This window comes from Falco rusticolus, chromosome 17 (assembly GCF_015220075.1).
Source record: "Falco rusticolus isolate bFalRus1 chromosome 17, bFalRus1.pri, whole genome shotgun sequence".
In the NCBI taxonomy this organism is placed as follows: domain Eukaryota; kingdom Metazoa; phylum Chordata; class Aves; order Falconiformes; family Falconidae; genus Falco; species Falco rusticolus.
The window spans coordinates 452,154-468,809 of record NC_051203.1 but is presented as its reverse complement, the minus strand read 5'-3'; the positions used below and the strand labels follow the sequence as shown (position 1 = coordinate 468,809).

Below are 16,656 nucleotides of genomic sequence, written 5' to 3'. Positions count from 1 at the left end.
CGTAACCAAGGGCGGGCAGGGGGCGTGGCCTGGTCTTCCCGCCAACGGAGGGCAGTCCCCCCACGGCTCCCGAGAGCGGGCGGCGCGGGCCCGGGCCCCGGCGTCTATCGCCTTGCTCCTCCCTGGAGCCAGCGGCCGGCGCGGAGGAGGAGAGGGGAGAGCAGCGTCCCCCACCAGAGGGCTGCGGGCAGGCCTAGCTGTTAGTGCTCGCGCGGGCCGGGACAGGCCTGAGGCGGAGTGCGGCCCAGGGGATCCCGGAGCCGGACGGAGGCCGCCCTGAGAGCCAGGCTCGGTCGGGGTCTGTTCTCCACCTACCGCCTGGGGGGTTGCTGGGCTTCAGCGAGGGTGCTGCTAGGCCTGGCCTTGCAAGGCAAGGGCTCGGGTCTCAGCGTGGGCACTCCGAGGCGACGGACGGGCGGGCAGGCCCTGGGAGAACTGAGCCCTGAGTGGGGAAGAGTGCGATGGGGGCATATCTCTGCTCTGCCCTCCGAGGGGGCGGGAGACGGCCCCATCCCACAGGCGCCAGGCAAACAGCCCTTGTCCCAGCTGCCTTGGAGCAGTCACATGATGGAAAGGGCTTAAAGCCAAAGGACCTGGTCTGGAAAGCCATGTAGAGCTACCAAACCCAGCAACTTTGCTATTTAAATGCCCCAGTTGAAGTTGGGTGTTTAAATGGGCTGTGTAAAACCCCATGTGACCTAAGGGTTATATTGCCAGAAATATCCATGTGATTGCCAAGCTTTTTTTCCTGGGTGGAAATCGGCTGCTGTAGCGTGCGCATCTACGGTTTGATACCCAGTGCCATCCTTTCAAGGGTAGTACAAGCACCAGATTCAGGAAACCGATTCTTCCCTCTTTATCCTCAGCTTTTGCTGACAGGATAGGCATGGGAAACAGTTTTAAACAATAACAACGTAGACCATGTTTTCCTCTTACTGTGTGTGGATCTCCAATCCTGTGAGCAGCCTGATCAAAAGTGATGCTCTTGAAGGGAGCGTGATGGAGGCGTGTCAGGCTGGGTCTATAGTCAGCTGGAACCAGCGGTGGGAAGTGACAAACCCCCTCACTCCTCCTAATCTCAAGGGCATCATAACTGAAGCCTGCTAAGGATGCTTCTGCTGCTGTTATCGATTTCATTGTGATCATTTCAACAGAGTGTGGAAATTAAACCTATGTGGGTGCACACTCAGAATTACTGAAAGAAAAGAAAGGCAAATGCTCTCCAAAAAGTAAGGATCAGAGGTTTGAGAGAGGAGGACAGAGAATGGAGGAAGGGGAAAAAAGACCCGCAAATAATGTACTTGTTTTTCCAAAGAATGATGCCAAATTTAATGAGTGGCTGAAAAACAGTTAAGATATAGAAGAGTACTAAGCTCTCTGTATTTAAAGAATTTGGCCATCTCCACACCCCAGAGGGAGGCTGACTGGGGCTTGAGGGATGGTTGGGAGTGATCACACATACAAATACCTGTATCAAGAAGCAAGCTGCAATAGGATCTAGTTCCACCTGCTCCTGTTCAGTAAGCATACTGTGAGTATGAAACAGAAACCCTTTTTTGAACCATGAGCTGGGAAGCTAGGTCAGTTGACATCAGGGGAGTACATACAGATTTGCAATTAGTTTTTTAAATATAAGTCTTCTCTGCTTTTATGTAATCTAATCCTCAACAAGCACAGACTATTTGCTTAGTGCTATCAAGTTGGTATACATTTGAAGAATCAACATTAAACTTCAAATAACCCCTGCTCCTGTTCCAGCCAGCCTCTTGTAATACGCACCAGTCAGCTCTGAGACCTGAAAGAACTTGTCTGTTTTTTCAGCTAGTTTGTTTTATACTAATTGCTTAGTCTAACTTTGCTAGGGTATGACCTTGGCTGCAAAGTCCTTTTAGCTCAGTCAGTCTCCTTAGTGAAGCTGTTTGGTAAAGACCAGGACAGACCTAGTTGTCTGAGAGGCAGAACTGAAATCTGCAGTTTTAAGTGCTCACGCTCAGGTGGGAGTGATCACACCTGAAGTGACCATGAGCCATCATAGCAATAACTAATGGGAGATGAAAGAGGAAAATAGCTACAATATTTTAGTTTCTTTTGTTCTTTTTGGAGAAAAAAAAAAATCATTTAACTGCCTTTTTTTCCTCCTGTTATCATCTGTTGTACTTTTCTCAGTTGGAAACAAAAGTATCAGCACCACATGACTGATCAGACCTTTGCAAACCCAACTTTGGGAATCCTTTTCCTGCAGGATAGAGAAAATAGGCCAGATTGGATTTCATTCTTCCACATGTTGCAATTGTATGACAAATGTTTCAGTGCTCTCTCTCTTTTTTTTTTTTCCCACTCTCCTTTCTTCTTAAAGTCTCCCACTGTAGGCATCAGGTGAATCTGTGAGAATTTCATGTGTTCATTTAAAAAGATACATTTTGTGCTGCTTTTCCAAATTACTAAGGAAATCTTCAACCTATGAGCAAAGTTCAACCTAAGCTCTAAAACCTATGGAAAATAAGTGCCCACAATGATTATTTTACTTTTTTTTTTAATTTTAATCTCATGATTTTTAAACCATTCTTAGGAATTTGAAAGACTTGATTCATGCTTTTAAAATTATATGACCTGAAATAACACTGACAATGCTCTGGCTGTGGTTACAACCATTCAGCTCTGCCAATGCAGTTTATCAGGGGGTCAGGCGCTGAATTGTCAGTGGTACAGAATCACACTGTAGTATTTTATTCTTCTTCAGAAACATTACAGGACCCTGAAACTAGAAGGGTCAGATGCCTTGCAAAAACAGAAAATTAGGACGGTATAATTTTGTCAGTGCAATGAGTACTCCTTTCAGTTTAGTTGAATCAGAGATTCAGGACAGGCTGGGGTGTTATAGTACGCCCTGGTCCAGCTTGAACTGAAGTTTTCACATACTTAACTATTGTGCTAATGACTTGGTTTGATTTGTCTTAACAGCTATTGGGAAATGGATTTTTGACATGTACCTCAGCTCTGAAAACTGGTGTTATCCTCGCTAATCTGGGTTTACCAGGACTGCTTCAGCTGGACGAGGTATTTGTCAGACTTCAGTGAGAAAATCAGGTTTTGATGCTACTTCGCCAAATTTCATGCAGCCTCTTGGGCAGCTGAAATCTGTTCTGTCATGCTGCATCAGCTGCCATAAAGCTTCACTCACTGGGCTTCAGCCCACTGTGAATCTCATGTGGTATAAAAAGACATCAAGATAGTGGGACCATGAAGTTGGCATTTCAAACTGAGTTTGCCTCAGTGCGCCTTTCCACAGTTGATGCACTAAGAAGTAACCCAGTCTTACAGGAGGTTATCTTGCTGTATACCCGGAAAAACATTCCTTGAGGACTGAAATGCATTTGATTTAGTCTGAGCAAACAATAATGTCAAGTCCAAGGGCTATCATGTACCCAGGATTTGTTGAACACATTCTCTTTTCCTACTGGAGATTATTTCTGCATGCAGTATGAGAATTTTTTACATTTGTCCAGGATTTCTCTGTGTCTGGTGATGCTATCAAGGCCCACAGAGCACAGACTTTGGCTGAGTACCATTTATTCAGTGAATATGATACTTTCAGAAAATGCTGGACTTGCTGTGTATTTGTGATACTCTGTTGCTGCACAGTGGGTCTGGGGATTCTTGAAGGGTTTGGACGAAATTTCTTTGAATGTACAACTACACAGCTCTTGTTTTCTGCTCTTAGACGTGTTGGACAAATAGTGTGTGCACATTTACTTCTATCAGTGAATTCCTAAAAATGTGACAGCCTTAACCCTGTGTCTGTCTGCTAACTACTTGTCTGTTCTGGGTTTGAGATGACCTAGGATTTCCTTGCACACTTTCTGGCACAGGTTGATGACAGCAATGTGCTGCATAGATTTCTGTGTTGTACTGACTCCTCCTTCCCAGGCCACAGAAGACTCGCCTGGGTGTGAGAACTGGTGAGTGTATCTGTACAGCTAGAGTAAAATGTTCAGATTTCATCAGTGAGGGGACAATGCTTTACCAGACTTCATTGTTTCAGTACTCAGGTCTAGCTCCTCCTTTCCTAGTGCAAATCTATTTAAAATATCCATCCTCACTCCTGTGTTCTTCACACTAGCTTTATATCTGGCTCCTTCCAGAAGTGTACAGCCCCTCTGACTGTTTCATAGCAGAGAGACTCTCCCTCCCAAATGGCTCCTTTATGAAGACCAGAAAACCAAATGCAGATGCCTGTTTGGACATTTCCTGCATAGTAAGAGGGTAGATGAGGGTGAGACTGGATGGGGACTCTGCATGTTCCTGGGCAGTGCAGTTTTTCCTGCTCTAGTTTAAGTCATACCCTGTGGCCACCAGCCTTACACCATGAGATGTTTCAGCCTGTTTCAGGCTAGGGTCAGGAGGGTGCCTAACCAGTGTGTGGGCCTTGTTCCTCAGTGACAGGTTTTATTCTGTGGATCTGAATGACTCTCCCAGTCTCTAACATAATTGATTTTATTAATTACTTTACATTCTAGATGCAAGATCTAGAGCTGACCATGGACATTGGCTGGGAGCTGGTGAAAGGACGTGGCATGCTTGCAGCAGCTTACAGTAGAAAGTAGCATGTTGCAGCAGCCATCTCCTTAACATGGATTTCACCTTCTGATATGGTGAATTGCATAACCCAGGTGAGCGGGGATGGATCCAGTCACTCCTCTCACCTCTCTCCCATTGCAGCGGGACATGGCTGTGGCCAGCTGCAGCCTTTGAGACTGCCTGCTCGTGGCTCCCTGTGCCCCTTGCCATCTGAAATCTTCTTTCTTAGCTCCCAGACACTAGTGTTACCCCATGTACTTTCGTTCTTTGGTCGCATTCTTTCCTCATCACTTCCCAAAATGAGCATCCAGGTTTTCTCTTGGTGAGGTCAGATTAAACAGCACCAGGAAAACACATGGCTGGTGTCGGGTCAGCGCTGAGTTTCAGGGGCAGGGAAGGTGTAACGTAGTTAATCATTAGCAAACACGGCCCCTTCCCTTCCCGGCACAGGGCCCGCTGGGAGGTTATTGATCTGTCAGCAGTCTGCAGGGCCTCTGCTGAGGACAAGATGGAGTGGTGCCTTCCAAAGCAGGGATCGATTGCCTCGGCGTGTGCGCAGCAAGGGGGCTGTTGCAAGCGAAGGCCCATGTCCGTGCTGATCCTGGGTACATCTGCCACAGGCTGACACAGGAGCAATTAGTGCTGAGCTGAATGTGCCTTTGTGCTGGTGTGGTGTCCCACTTTGCATTGTTAATGCCTCCTGGCTGTTGTGATGGTGTGGCAGAGAACAAGAGGCAATTTTAGATAAATATGTTTTAATCCTGGTGTGACTATACACGAGGAAATTGCTAAGGACATAAATGTAACAAGAGTCACACTGGATCAGACATATGCCTGCTTAGCTCAGTGTTACTCCTCTTGTGACACAACAAATGCCTTGGGAATTATCTAGAAGAGGGTCAGTGTAACAGCATCAGTACTCCAGGATATTGTCCCCCTGATCAGAAGAAAATTCCTGAACCACTAGCCTGTCTTTTCTCATCCCAAGCTATCATCTGGCTACAGGGTTTTGCTTGCCTGGTTTGTCCTACCCTGCAGGAGGGGGCCTGGAAATCAGGACCATAAGTAACAATCAGTCAGCTGAAAGGAATGTGCTCGAGCTTGTAGGCCACAAACCTTGGGAGGACAAGGATCGTGAATAGATAACAACAGACAGGATGAGTCAGGCTGAGAAAAGATAAGGGATGAGGAACAGATGGTGCCAAGGAGAAGTAACACGTTGCTGTTAATTGATGACTGTAAAAACTTACTTAGTAAGTGTCCTTTGTTTGTAGTTAACCAATTAGGGATTGCCTAGTATGTAATGCTTAGCTTAAAGAACCGATCTGTTTAAAGCACGCAGCTTCTGAAAACATATATAAACTCGTGATTGTGTACAATAAATTGACATTTGCTTGCATCAAGCTGCGTCCCGTCTCTCCATCGCAGCACTGCCCCATTCCCCTCAGGTAGCTGAACACCTTGCCAGGGTCTGTGAAGGTAACACAGGGTCTCCTCCTGGATTTGGGAGCCTGTATTGTTACAGGAACAGGTGTTTTTTAGTGTTGGCAAGGAATTGCTTCCACAATTTCTTGACAGGGATCTTCAGTAATTTGGTTTTGGTTTAATCTTCCTTTGCAACACTGGTTGCAGTTCACTTGGGATCATCTGATCTGGGCTAATCCTTCTCCCGAAGACAGGCCCGACGCTGCCTAGGACAGCTTGCTGTGGACTTTTATGGGGCCTTCTATTGCACAACCCTGACCTTTGGCTGTTGCAATACACACTCTCAGCTCTGCAGAGGCTGGAGAAAAGTTTGTGTCATCAAGTAAAGCAGCATCTTTGTTAGCCTTTTGGAGAGGTGGAAGGGCAAGAGATTTTGTTCTTTTTTCTCTCTGTAGACTGGGAAGGGAACAGGAGGTGAGGAAAACTGTTGTGTACAAAGCCTAGCTAGCAGGAATGAGGAAAAACTACTTTCCTGTGCTGTGTGATGAGCTTTTTAGTTGGTTTAGCACTGGCTGTGGTCACATACTGCCTAAACCAGCTCATCTGGCTGTTCTGGTGTGGATGTCACTTAGGGACTGCATTGTCAGTAGTCCACAGCTGCATGAGCAGACAGCACCATGTTCTTTTCTGCCTGAATGTATTGATATAAACTAAATGAATCATGAAAATCAATAGATGACAACCAGAATGGAACATTCTGTTTTGTTAGATTGGTCTAAAATCAGAAACCATTGCAGCTCTCTCTGTAGACCCCTCCCTGCCCCCGTGTCCAGGGCACAGAAGGGTCACCCTGTAGCAGAAGGTTTGTACACAGAATTCTGCTTCCTCAGCAAGTTGAGTATTAACAAGCCCTGCCCGGAAAGGGAGGCAAACCCAGCTCTGCCGTTAGGGCCGTGGGGGTAGGGCCCTGCAGAGGAACCGGCTGTGCAAGTGGAGGTGCACCCAGCTACCTGGGGTGCACGGGTCTGAGTATGACACTGCAGCTCTTGTCACAAACCAGTTCATATCACTGGGCTTTGATTGCAGTGAAGATGTTTACCCCATCACACATACCTGTACATTTTATCTCAGCTGCAGGCAGCAAACAGAGGAACAATTTGGGGAGAATGTAGAACAGGTGGAAATGCTTAATCTACTGATCTCAAGCCAGACCTCCATGGGAGGACATGGATTCTCCATGAGGTTTGGGGAATGTTTGCTGGGTGCCAAGAAATCTCTTTCATTTAGAGCTGAAAGCTATCCAACTAGACAGGGCTGAATTAATTTCTGACCTAACCACTCCCTGTTCCTCATGGGCTGCAAACCCTTAAATACGGGAATAATGAGCGCAGGAGACATATCTAGAGTAGTTCGCACAAGGACAGGAATGATTCCTCTCCTGAACACTGAATATGCAATAGGCAGATCTCTAATTATGTGATTCTACCCTGTTTATACCCGCTCCTCCCCCTGCAGGGAGTGTCAAAATAAATGGAAGGATGTGCTTGAGTTGCCAGATTGGAAACCCAAAGGGGCTGGGCTTTCCTTTTGTTTTGTGAGATTTCCTATGTGATAGTCAGCGGAACTGCAGCAGAATGCATGTACACAGGAGATTAACATTTCACGAGAAAGTTTAATACCAGCATTCTCTACCTTGATCATTTGACTTTGTAACCTTAACGTGCTATTAGCATGGTTTGCTGTAGATAATCCTTAAATAAGATCCTGTTTTTAGTGGCCTTAAATACATTCCCTGGTTTTAAATCTTGCATTATTTGTTCTTCCAACTGTTTTAATCCTGCTCCTGCAAGCATAGACTTGACTACTTGCCCTATTATTTTGTTCCCTCCAAGTCCACATTGCAGGGGCTGCTTCTGTTCCCTGCTTGTTTTAAATGCTACTTCAGCCCTGACTTTCACACAGTACTTCTTGCCTGTCTGCTTCCCTGCTAGTCTGCAGTGACAAACCTCCATTTGACCTTTGTCAAAGCTGAAAGTTTCTCCATCAAATCCACCTATTTTTTTCTTTACTTTACAATCAAAAGGCCTTCTGAATTCAACTCACCTATTCACAGTGCCATCTCCGTATTGCAAGTTTGGTGTTGCTGTGCTGGTTGGTACTCCTCAGTCTCAATTATGTCACGCTTTGGTAGCTGTATTGCCTGTATTGGTTAAACTTCTTGCCCCAGCTTCTGTTTGTTACCTGGGAGTAAGAAATTTTGTGTCTTCTACGACTAACTTTTGGGTTAGATACTGAAAATGTACCTTGTCCTGCCCTGCTACAATAATTGGCCTCTTTTTGTGTGGGTAACTGAAATCACCCATTGGACTGGATCTCTCTCACTCTGAAGTTAGCCTTCTTCCCCTGGTCAAGCAGTAGCACTGCCAACCTGCTTTTTCTGATTTCCAGGGCCTGAACGTTCCTATCTGTACTGATTCTTTGCTGCATAGTCCTTTTGACCAAGAAACCAGTCAGCTGATGGTGCAGTTAGCGAGTGGGGCAAACAGTTCACATCCTGTGCTGGTTTTGGCTGGGATAGATTTAGGTTTCTTCACAGTAGCTTGGACAGGGCTGTGTTTTGGATTTGTGCTGAAAGCAGTGTTGATAACACGGGGATTTTTCAGCTGTTGCTGAGCAGCACTTGCACACGTCAAGACCTCCTCTGCTCCTCACACTGCCCTGCCAGTGAGCAGGCTGTGGGTACATGGGAAGTTGGAAGGGGACGCATAAGCATCGATTAAACCATAAACACCAATTAAACATCAGTTTAGCTGGATCAGCAGCACTATAACTCTGGCCTGGAAGGCAGGGGATACCAAGAAGTAGAGCAAGAGGGTCCCAGAAGACAGAAGCTGCACTTTATGCTGTGTTGCTCTGAGTATGTGCAGCACTGGCACTGTGGCTTCATCTCTCCCCAAATCAGGTACAGGACAGCTGCACAGACATGGTCTTTTGGTGCTAGCATACTGGTTTTCCAGTAGAAATCCCCAAATCCCAGCGGGGTCTGAAGTGAAAGGGTGGAACCAGATCCCTCTGAGTAGTGCTGGCATTGTGGGGGCCTTGTGGAGCATCAGCACCAGAGCCAGAGGACCTGTGGCTGCCAAGGGCACTGAGCCTCCAAATTTTTGCTGACGCCCACAGTAACATCCCTTACTCCTGGTTATTCCTTATGAAGGGAGGTTCCTCCCAGCAGAGTCTGAAGCTGCTCCTTTCTCCAAGCATCTTTTTTTGCTCAGGAGTTGTGTCCTGTGTTTGCTGAGTCCTGGCACTTCTGACCTCCTACCCTTTTTGGTGCTAGCCCCTTGGACCTGCTACAGTTTGACACAGAGAACTGACTGCTTCTGCCTGTTTTAGAGAACAGGAGCCAGGAACTGCTCCCTGCCCAGGAAAGCACAAGGCAGCACGTTCTTGATGCCACGTCCTTGTGCTCCATTGCCAGAGATCCCAAATTAACCAGAGATTCTGCAATGAGCTGCAGTCTGGATGCATTCCAGGCAGTGTGCAGAGCCAGCTGCTAGAGGAGGGGAAGGATACCTGTGCTGACACGGCTTTGCTTATTTTCCCTTGCTCTCAGGGCATCTCTTCCAGCTGCGTTTGACTCCTGGCAGCGCTCAGACAAGAGCACTCTGCCTCTGCACGTACAGCGATTAAGGCTAGCAACTGTCTCCCTTCCTCCTGGGGAATCCAGAGACTCCTGGAAGATAAGGAACATGAAAGGGGGAGCCGAAGCACAGCTGAGTATACACACACTCCCTGCTGGTTCCCCATCGAGGAGAAGGCATGGATGAACACATCGGTGCAGGGAACTCCTAGTGCAGAGTCTCGCCCCAGGGATGTGTGGTTCCTATTGATGCCACAAACTGCCCTGAAAGCCTTCTAAAGGACAGGCTTTGCCGGCAGATCAGACTTGCCCTGCCAGACCAACACCCGCCAGGAATGCAGGCTGCTGGAAAAACCATCGCTCTGGCTGCTTTGCTGCGGCCTCCTCCGGTGGCTGAGCGGCAGCTGCTCGAGTCAGAACATGCCCCACTCGCCAGCCCCTCCGCCCGGCCTGCCAGGCTGGTCCAGCTGTGCCAAGGAGGGAAGGGCAACCCTGCATTTCTCCATGCAGAAGCTGTATCTGAATAGTTTGTATTTTAACCGAAGATGAAACGAAAGCCCCTGAAGTGACCAGGTGATGATGATCAAGAGATACATCCTCTGCCATAAGCTGTTTCCACCCGTGTAGCACTCTCAGATTCAGACACGCAGCACTTAAAAAGCTGAATTGCAGCAACCCCTAGGCTGGACTGTGCAACTCTCAGTTAAGTTTTAAGAAAGATGCAGAAAGAAACAATTTTTCCAGAGCCCACTTCCCCCTCTCAGGACATGGAAGTGTTATTATCTCAGTGACCCGGGAACCTGATTACTCTTCCTCAGTGATTGCATTTAGGGAGCAAAGTACTTGATTTTGACTCTGTGCATGGTCAGATACTTTACAGACGTCAGTGCACTTCCCCTGAAGCACACTGCTGCGAAGATAGCCTGGGCTTCTCTCACTCATCCGGGGGGTGCAGCCCCACAATTCACTCACTCTCATCTGGACCGCCAGGCTACCATCTCCCTCTTCTCTACCCTCACCAACACAAGGTCCAGCTGCACTTGTAAGAAAGCTGCACTTCAAGAACCTGGCTGAGTCTCAACTTGGTACAAAAGTACGTACACTGACTGACATGCTTAACAGGAATTATTGGTTAAAAGGAGCATAAAGCTAGCTTTTATCAAAGCCCTCATTTTCTCTTTGCACTTTTATGGCAAGTTCCACTCATCTGCTGTGGTTTTCTTCCATGTACCCCAGCAGCTGCAAAATACTTGGTGGTTTAGTGTTCCTTTGATTCTAGAGTTTGGCCTTTATTAACCTGGCTTTGCGGGAGGCAGGGAAGCATTTCCCTGCACTGTTTGTTGGAGGACCCTGAAGCTATTTCCTTTCTATTGTTTCCTTTCCTCCTACTTTTCTTGTTCCTGCCAGGGACTGTAATGTCAGGCATGTAAAATGACCTTCAGAGAATATTCATAATACATTTCAGATATTCCTCTGCTCCCAAACACCCACACATTGTAGAAACTGCTTGTGCCGATACTGCTGTATCTGTTCATGCAGTGTAATAGTTCTGCTCTGTAGCAGTGGTGGTTTAGAGAAATAAGCAAGGCAAGATACGTAGGAGGTGCAATGCCAAAAATACCTCTCCTAGAAAAACTGGCCCTGTTTTTATGAATCCACAGCTCTTTTCTGAACTCTGCTGAGCTCCTTGTCTCCCTGCATGGTGGCAGCGGGTTCAGACGCGCTGAGCTGCAGGTATTGCAGAGATCGTACCTTAAGCCCTCCTAGCTGCCTACGTGAGGACTCGCTGAACGGCAGAGCTCTAGAACACCGCAGGGAGGCAAACAGCAAAGTCCTCCTCCGAGCTATTACTTTAAAGCTCATATTGTCATAATTTCTTCTGTTAAGAGATCAGCAACCATGGAGAGACCTTGGGTGTTATCAGGCCCAGAAACCAAGACCTTTTTTACTGACTTGCAGAGCTGAGGAAAGAAAGCGCCATGAATTCCAGTCCCTGCTCCAAGCAACACTTACCTCTTTCAGTGAAATGCACTTAATTTAGGGAAGGAAGAGCATGGATGTGACCTCTTCAGAAGGGATGACTTCCAGCCGTTACCCAGGACGGATTCAGCTGACCTCACAGCCTCCTGCTGCCAAAAATGGGAAGACCTTCACCCTGCCATTGCCTCCTGATTATCTCACACAGAGCTCAAACTCCCATGTTTCACCCCAGCAGCACAAGAAAGAAAGCTTTAGACCAAGTTAGCAAACGGGACAGTCTCAGCAAAGGGTTCAGCGCCTGCCTTAAGGGAGAGATTTGGGTGGCAAAGGAAGCAGAGAAGTGTCAGCGTCAACCTAAGCCCAGACCATAGTTTTGAGGCTGTGCACCAGTCTCAATACCTGAGTCAGAGTGGACCAAGACCTGTTTTTAACCATTCTAAATACGTTTATATTTATGGTATATAAACACCTAACCAATACAAACAAGCTTAAATCCAGATTGGGAAGCAATTAGACAAAATGGTTATTACTGCCCAAATGCAGCACTAAGGCAAGGCCCCAGGTGCCAGAGGTTTTGTGCCCTGCTGTGCACAGGTCTCACCCACCTTGCTGGTGGGATCGGCTGGCACGAGGGGTGCAGGTTTGTTACTATACCCTCTCTTGGCAGTGCTACAGCTTAATGCAGAATGAGTCTTACCAGTAAAGTCTATGCAGCTATTTATGTAGAAGAATCAGTTTTCAAATTAATTTTAAAGTGACTTGCACGTGGAAATAAAGGTTTCTGCTGTCTTGTTGTTGATGATAAAGATGGGCTGCAAGATGTGCATTAACAGGTCTTATGTAAGCACTTCCCATACCTGAAGGTTGGCTTGTCTATCCTGTTCTTGGAAGTTCCTGCAGGCAACTGGAAAACTGTTTTTCAACATGCTAGCCAAAAAGCAGTGAAAAGATTATGTTTATTTGTGAGACTATCCAAATTTTTATTACTTCTCATTAATGCAAAAACTATTCAGTGCTTCATTAGATGCTCCCAAATTTGATGTTCCTGTCTGTTGCATAAATACAGACCTTCCCCCTAAGGCGAAGTTTGCTGACTGCAAACATTCTTCCTCTAAATCTCCATTAACATCACAGTGGAATTGCCTGGGCTCAAATTCCACAAAGTCATGCCGCTTTTTCCCCTCTTCACCATTTTTCCCCCCTCATAATTCTCATGTCACCTCTTGGGGTATGAATTAGCCCAGGTGAGGGGCTTCTGAGCATCAGCAGCCAAATGCAGAGCTCTACTGCATGGCTGCCCCTTCACTAGCACCAGTGCCCTGCCTGCACTACTTGGGACATCAAGGGTGTTTCTCATGGCTTCTCCAAGCTGCAGGAAGCCAAGATCCTACCCGAGGTTGAAAGATTCTAAGATCTCATGGTATAAAAGTTTCCTCCTGTGAATATCCAACAGACTGTATATTTCTTAGCATTTCCACAACCTGTGTGATCCTACTTTATATTTAAGTTGGCAGAAACCAAACCTTGATCCCGTGGAGGATGCATCCATTCAGCACATCCCTCCTCTCACACTGAGGGGTAGGAGGCGCCTTCCTGACTCACCATCACTGAGCAACGCTGCACTGAAGCAGATTCAAGTCGCTGCCATACTGGTGTGAAGACCCAAGGTCTCCCCTCTCTCCAGGAAGTGTCCTGCTGAGTGGGAAAAGCTGCCGCCACTACTTCAGCTCTGTCCCAGTCCCACCCACCAGCTTCTCCCCAGTATCAGGAATCCACATGTACCGTTTTTTTGAGAAGCATCATTTACTCAGTGTTAATCAAGCTGATATCCACAAGCATGTTCTGCACAGTGGTGTCTTCAAAATGAATCTACTGTGCAGCACATTTTTATTTTAGTAACACGGACTATAATCTAAGTATTACAGGTCAAAACACATTCCCTAATAGACAATTTAAGTGAAAGTGTGAAATTAAAGTGACATGATCCCACTATTTTGTGTTGCCTGTGCAGAACCCAGCAAAGCTCTCCTGCCCTTCTCCATACACTTCTTTGATGAACTTGTTCCGTTACTGGGCTTAGGGCTAAAAGACAAGAAGGGCAGGAGGAAAGCAGCAGTTTTCATGTCAAATGTGCACCTGACACATTTAGCAAGGACATAGCACAGGACTCACCTCCCACCAGGCGAGAGCCTTAATCACCAGACTAGGGAGTTATGCCTCTTTCCATCCCATAAATAAATCTTCATCTGCCCACAGCAGAGGTTTCCGATACATCAGCCCCAGAGCAGCCAACATCTTGGTTGTTCTATTTCTATGCTAAGGCAGAGCCTTCAAATCTTAAAAGTGCAGGTGCTCAAGAAATGGAAAGGATTCGTTTCTTTCTCAGCCGCTGTCAGGATGCCTGTCTGGAAAATCTACTTGAGGCTGCACTTGCCTTACAGACTCCTGCCAGTAAAACTGTTTTAGCAGAGGAGCAAAGAAAAGGTCTCTCCCCCAGCCTTGTGACAGCAACACTGCTAATTGTTAAGTACAACCGATCTTGATTGTCATGGCAAATACAACTTCATCATCCCAGCGCCACGACAGTTGTGCCTTTACAGCTGCATTAGTACCAGAAGTGTTTTATTAGCCCAGTGAACCGATACGCCGCCTGCAGTGAGGCACGTCCTCTGTGACCCAAGGTGGTATCTGTAAAGCCGCTGTATTATTCACACGGGAGTTTGCAAATGGAGAGTGCAAACTGGAAAACACAATTGCCAAAAGATAAATACAGTGAGAACCATGGCTGCTGCAGTCTCCCTTCGTTTTCAGTGAGAGTTGTCCCCATCTTTTAAAAAAGGCAGAGACAAAAACTGGACACAACGTGCACTGCTCCTACCACCTCTTACTGAGAAGAGACTCCTTCCCGACTCCTCTGTTTCATTCACACACGCCTGTCCTGATGTTCTTCAGCACTGAGACACGCCGCCACTGGGCACTGCTTGTCCAATGATTCAAACCCTTTTCAGGTTGGAATCTCTTCATTCTTGCTGCCTGGAAATACTATGATCTTGCACATTTACTTTATTTGCCACTCTATCAGCCTATGTTGTCTGCAGACTCTACCTGTATCTTATTTCCAAGTACTCAGTTAATAAAACTACATACAATGTTAGTTAAAATGCCTTACGTACGCTTTGGGTGCCATATACCCTCACAGAGTACAGTCGTCAGGTAGGATGAGGTCCTGGAGAACCTAAATGGTTTGGGGCAGGGAACATTTCTTCTGAAAATCAAAACCAGATACAGCCTAGAGCCCTGTAGCCACTTTGGCCATAGTTCAGACAATTTAAGCTGCCGCAGTGGTTCCGTGCAGCAGCCGTGCCCTCGCCGTGTCGGCTCCGCCTGCAGGAGATGCCAGCACGTGTGCGGGCAGCCAGCACACGCGGCAGGCCGCCGGCAGCGGTGCACGGAGCCTGTGGCCGAACTGTCCCGGCAGCCACGGGGACCCCCCAGCTGCAGCGTCCATCCGCGCCGCCGTGGCCAGGAGCTGGCGGTGCCGGTCACTCCGTGGGTCTCGGCCACCGCGGGCCCAGCTGGGCCACCAGGCCGTAGGTCGGTCAAGCCACGGGGCAGCCAGGCCGCCGGTGGCCGGGGCTGAGGGGCGGCGGGGCCGTGGGGCTCCCGGCAGCGCTGCCCCAGCCCCAGCCCGGGTCACTCGTGGGCCACGCGCTCCAGCGCCACGTAGAAGCTGTCCTTGTCGTCCAGGCAGTGCCAGCCGATGGGCCCCGCCTCGCAGTCGGCGCACACCAGGAACTTGACGTTGCCCACGTCGCGGGTGAAGCCCACGTTCTCGAAGGAGAACATGTCGCGTACCAGCCAGTGCTCCCGCACCACGTCCCCGCCGCCGCTCGCCGCCGCCGCCGCCGCCTTCTTCCTCATGGCGGGCAGGAGGAGCTGCGGGACACACAGCGTTACCGGCCCGCCCGGGCCCCGCGTCCCGCCCCCCCCGCGCCCCGGTACCTCGCGGTGGGCGAAGGTGGCGGCGCCGGGCAGCAGCACCCGCGAGCCGCAGCGCTGGCACAGCACCGCCTTCAGGTTCCGACCCTGCGCGCACACCAGCCCGGCCGAGCCCGGCGCGGGGCACGGAGGGGGCGCCGCCGCCGCCGGCTCCATCCCGGCACAGGCCGCCGCCATGGCCGCGCAGGCGCGCTAGGGGCTGCGCTAGGGGCTGCGCGGCGGGCGGGGCCGGGGCCGGGGCGGTGACGCGGGGGCGGGGCCGGGGCGGTGACGCGCGCTGGGGGGGCGGGGCCGGGGCGGTGACGCGCGCTGGGGGGGCGGGCGGTCCGGCGCGGCCTCGCCCAGCCCGCGGCTCCGGCCGCCCCTCCGCTGCGGCGGTCCCCGAGCGCCCGCTGGGCTTTGCTGCTCAGGAGCGCGGCGCCCCCGCTGCTCGCAGGGCCCGGGGTAGCGGGACGCCGGTCCGGTTCCGCTGCAGCGCGGTCCCGGCGGGGAAGGCCGGCAGCGAAGGCCGCGCCTCCCGGGCGCCTCCCGGGCCTGGTTGCGGCCGGACACCGAGCTGCGGCTTGCGGGGCTGAGCGGGAGGGGGCTGCGCGGGGGAGGGGTCCGCCCGCCGGGCCTGGGGAAGCCCTTGCACGTTGCCAGGGGAAAGGCAACAGCTTCGCATCAACACCGACCTCGGTCCCCCCTGCTCCTCACGGCACCTCGGGGTGAAGCCCCCCTGGGGTGAAGACCCCCCGGTGGGATCGGCTGGCAGTCGCAGCCGCGCCCGGCCCCCGCAGGGCACCGCTGGGCTGGGCGCTGCTGCGGGAGCTTACCGAGAAATACCTACCCCCCGCCGCTGGGACCTTTGGCCAGGTCATAACATTCTTGGGTGGAAGCTGGCTGGGGCTGAAAATTCATGCTCAGCTCTGGGTTTTACTGTTCCCTCCCAGGCTATTCATGAAGCAGAAAGCTGTGCTCTTACTGGTCTGTGAGAATCAGTACCAGCTTCTTTCCAAGCACATCTCAACCCTTTATCTTACCTTCAACGGTAG

General features: G+C 49.6%; 1 protein-coding gene and 1 long non-coding RNA gene across 3 annotated transcripts; one reads left to right on the top strand and one right to left on the bottom strand.

The window, feature by feature from the left end:
* The first annotated feature begins 69 nt into the window (after nt 1-69).
* LOC119158337 lies at nt 70-5,912 on the top strand. 2 transcript variants are annotated; one of them, XR_005107842.1, is made up of 5 exons: nt 70-203; nt 1,271-1,531; nt 2,962-3,057; nt 3,870-3,959; nt 4,518-5,912. It is a non-coding gene; the product is annotated as an uncharacterized LOC119158337 (long non-coding RNA). The 2 variants fall into 2 exon arrangements; XR_005107841.1 differs by having other exon boundaries at nt 2,962-3,959.
* Nucleotides 5,913-13,407: 7,495 nt separating this feature from the next.
* On the bottom strand, nt 13,408-15,835 carry RABIF (RAB interacting factor). Its single transcript, XM_037410110.1, has 2 exons — nt 15,626-15,835; nt 13,408-15,559 (listed from the first exon to the last, which is right to left on the bottom strand). Exons 1-2 carry the CDS (start codon nt 15,797-15,799, stop codon nt 15,317-15,319), a joined length of 417 nt encoding a protein of 138 aa, XP_037266007.1. The 5' UTR covers nt 15,800-15,835; the 3' UTR covers nt 13,408-15,316.
* Nucleotides 15,836-16,656: the final 821 nt, after the last annotated feature.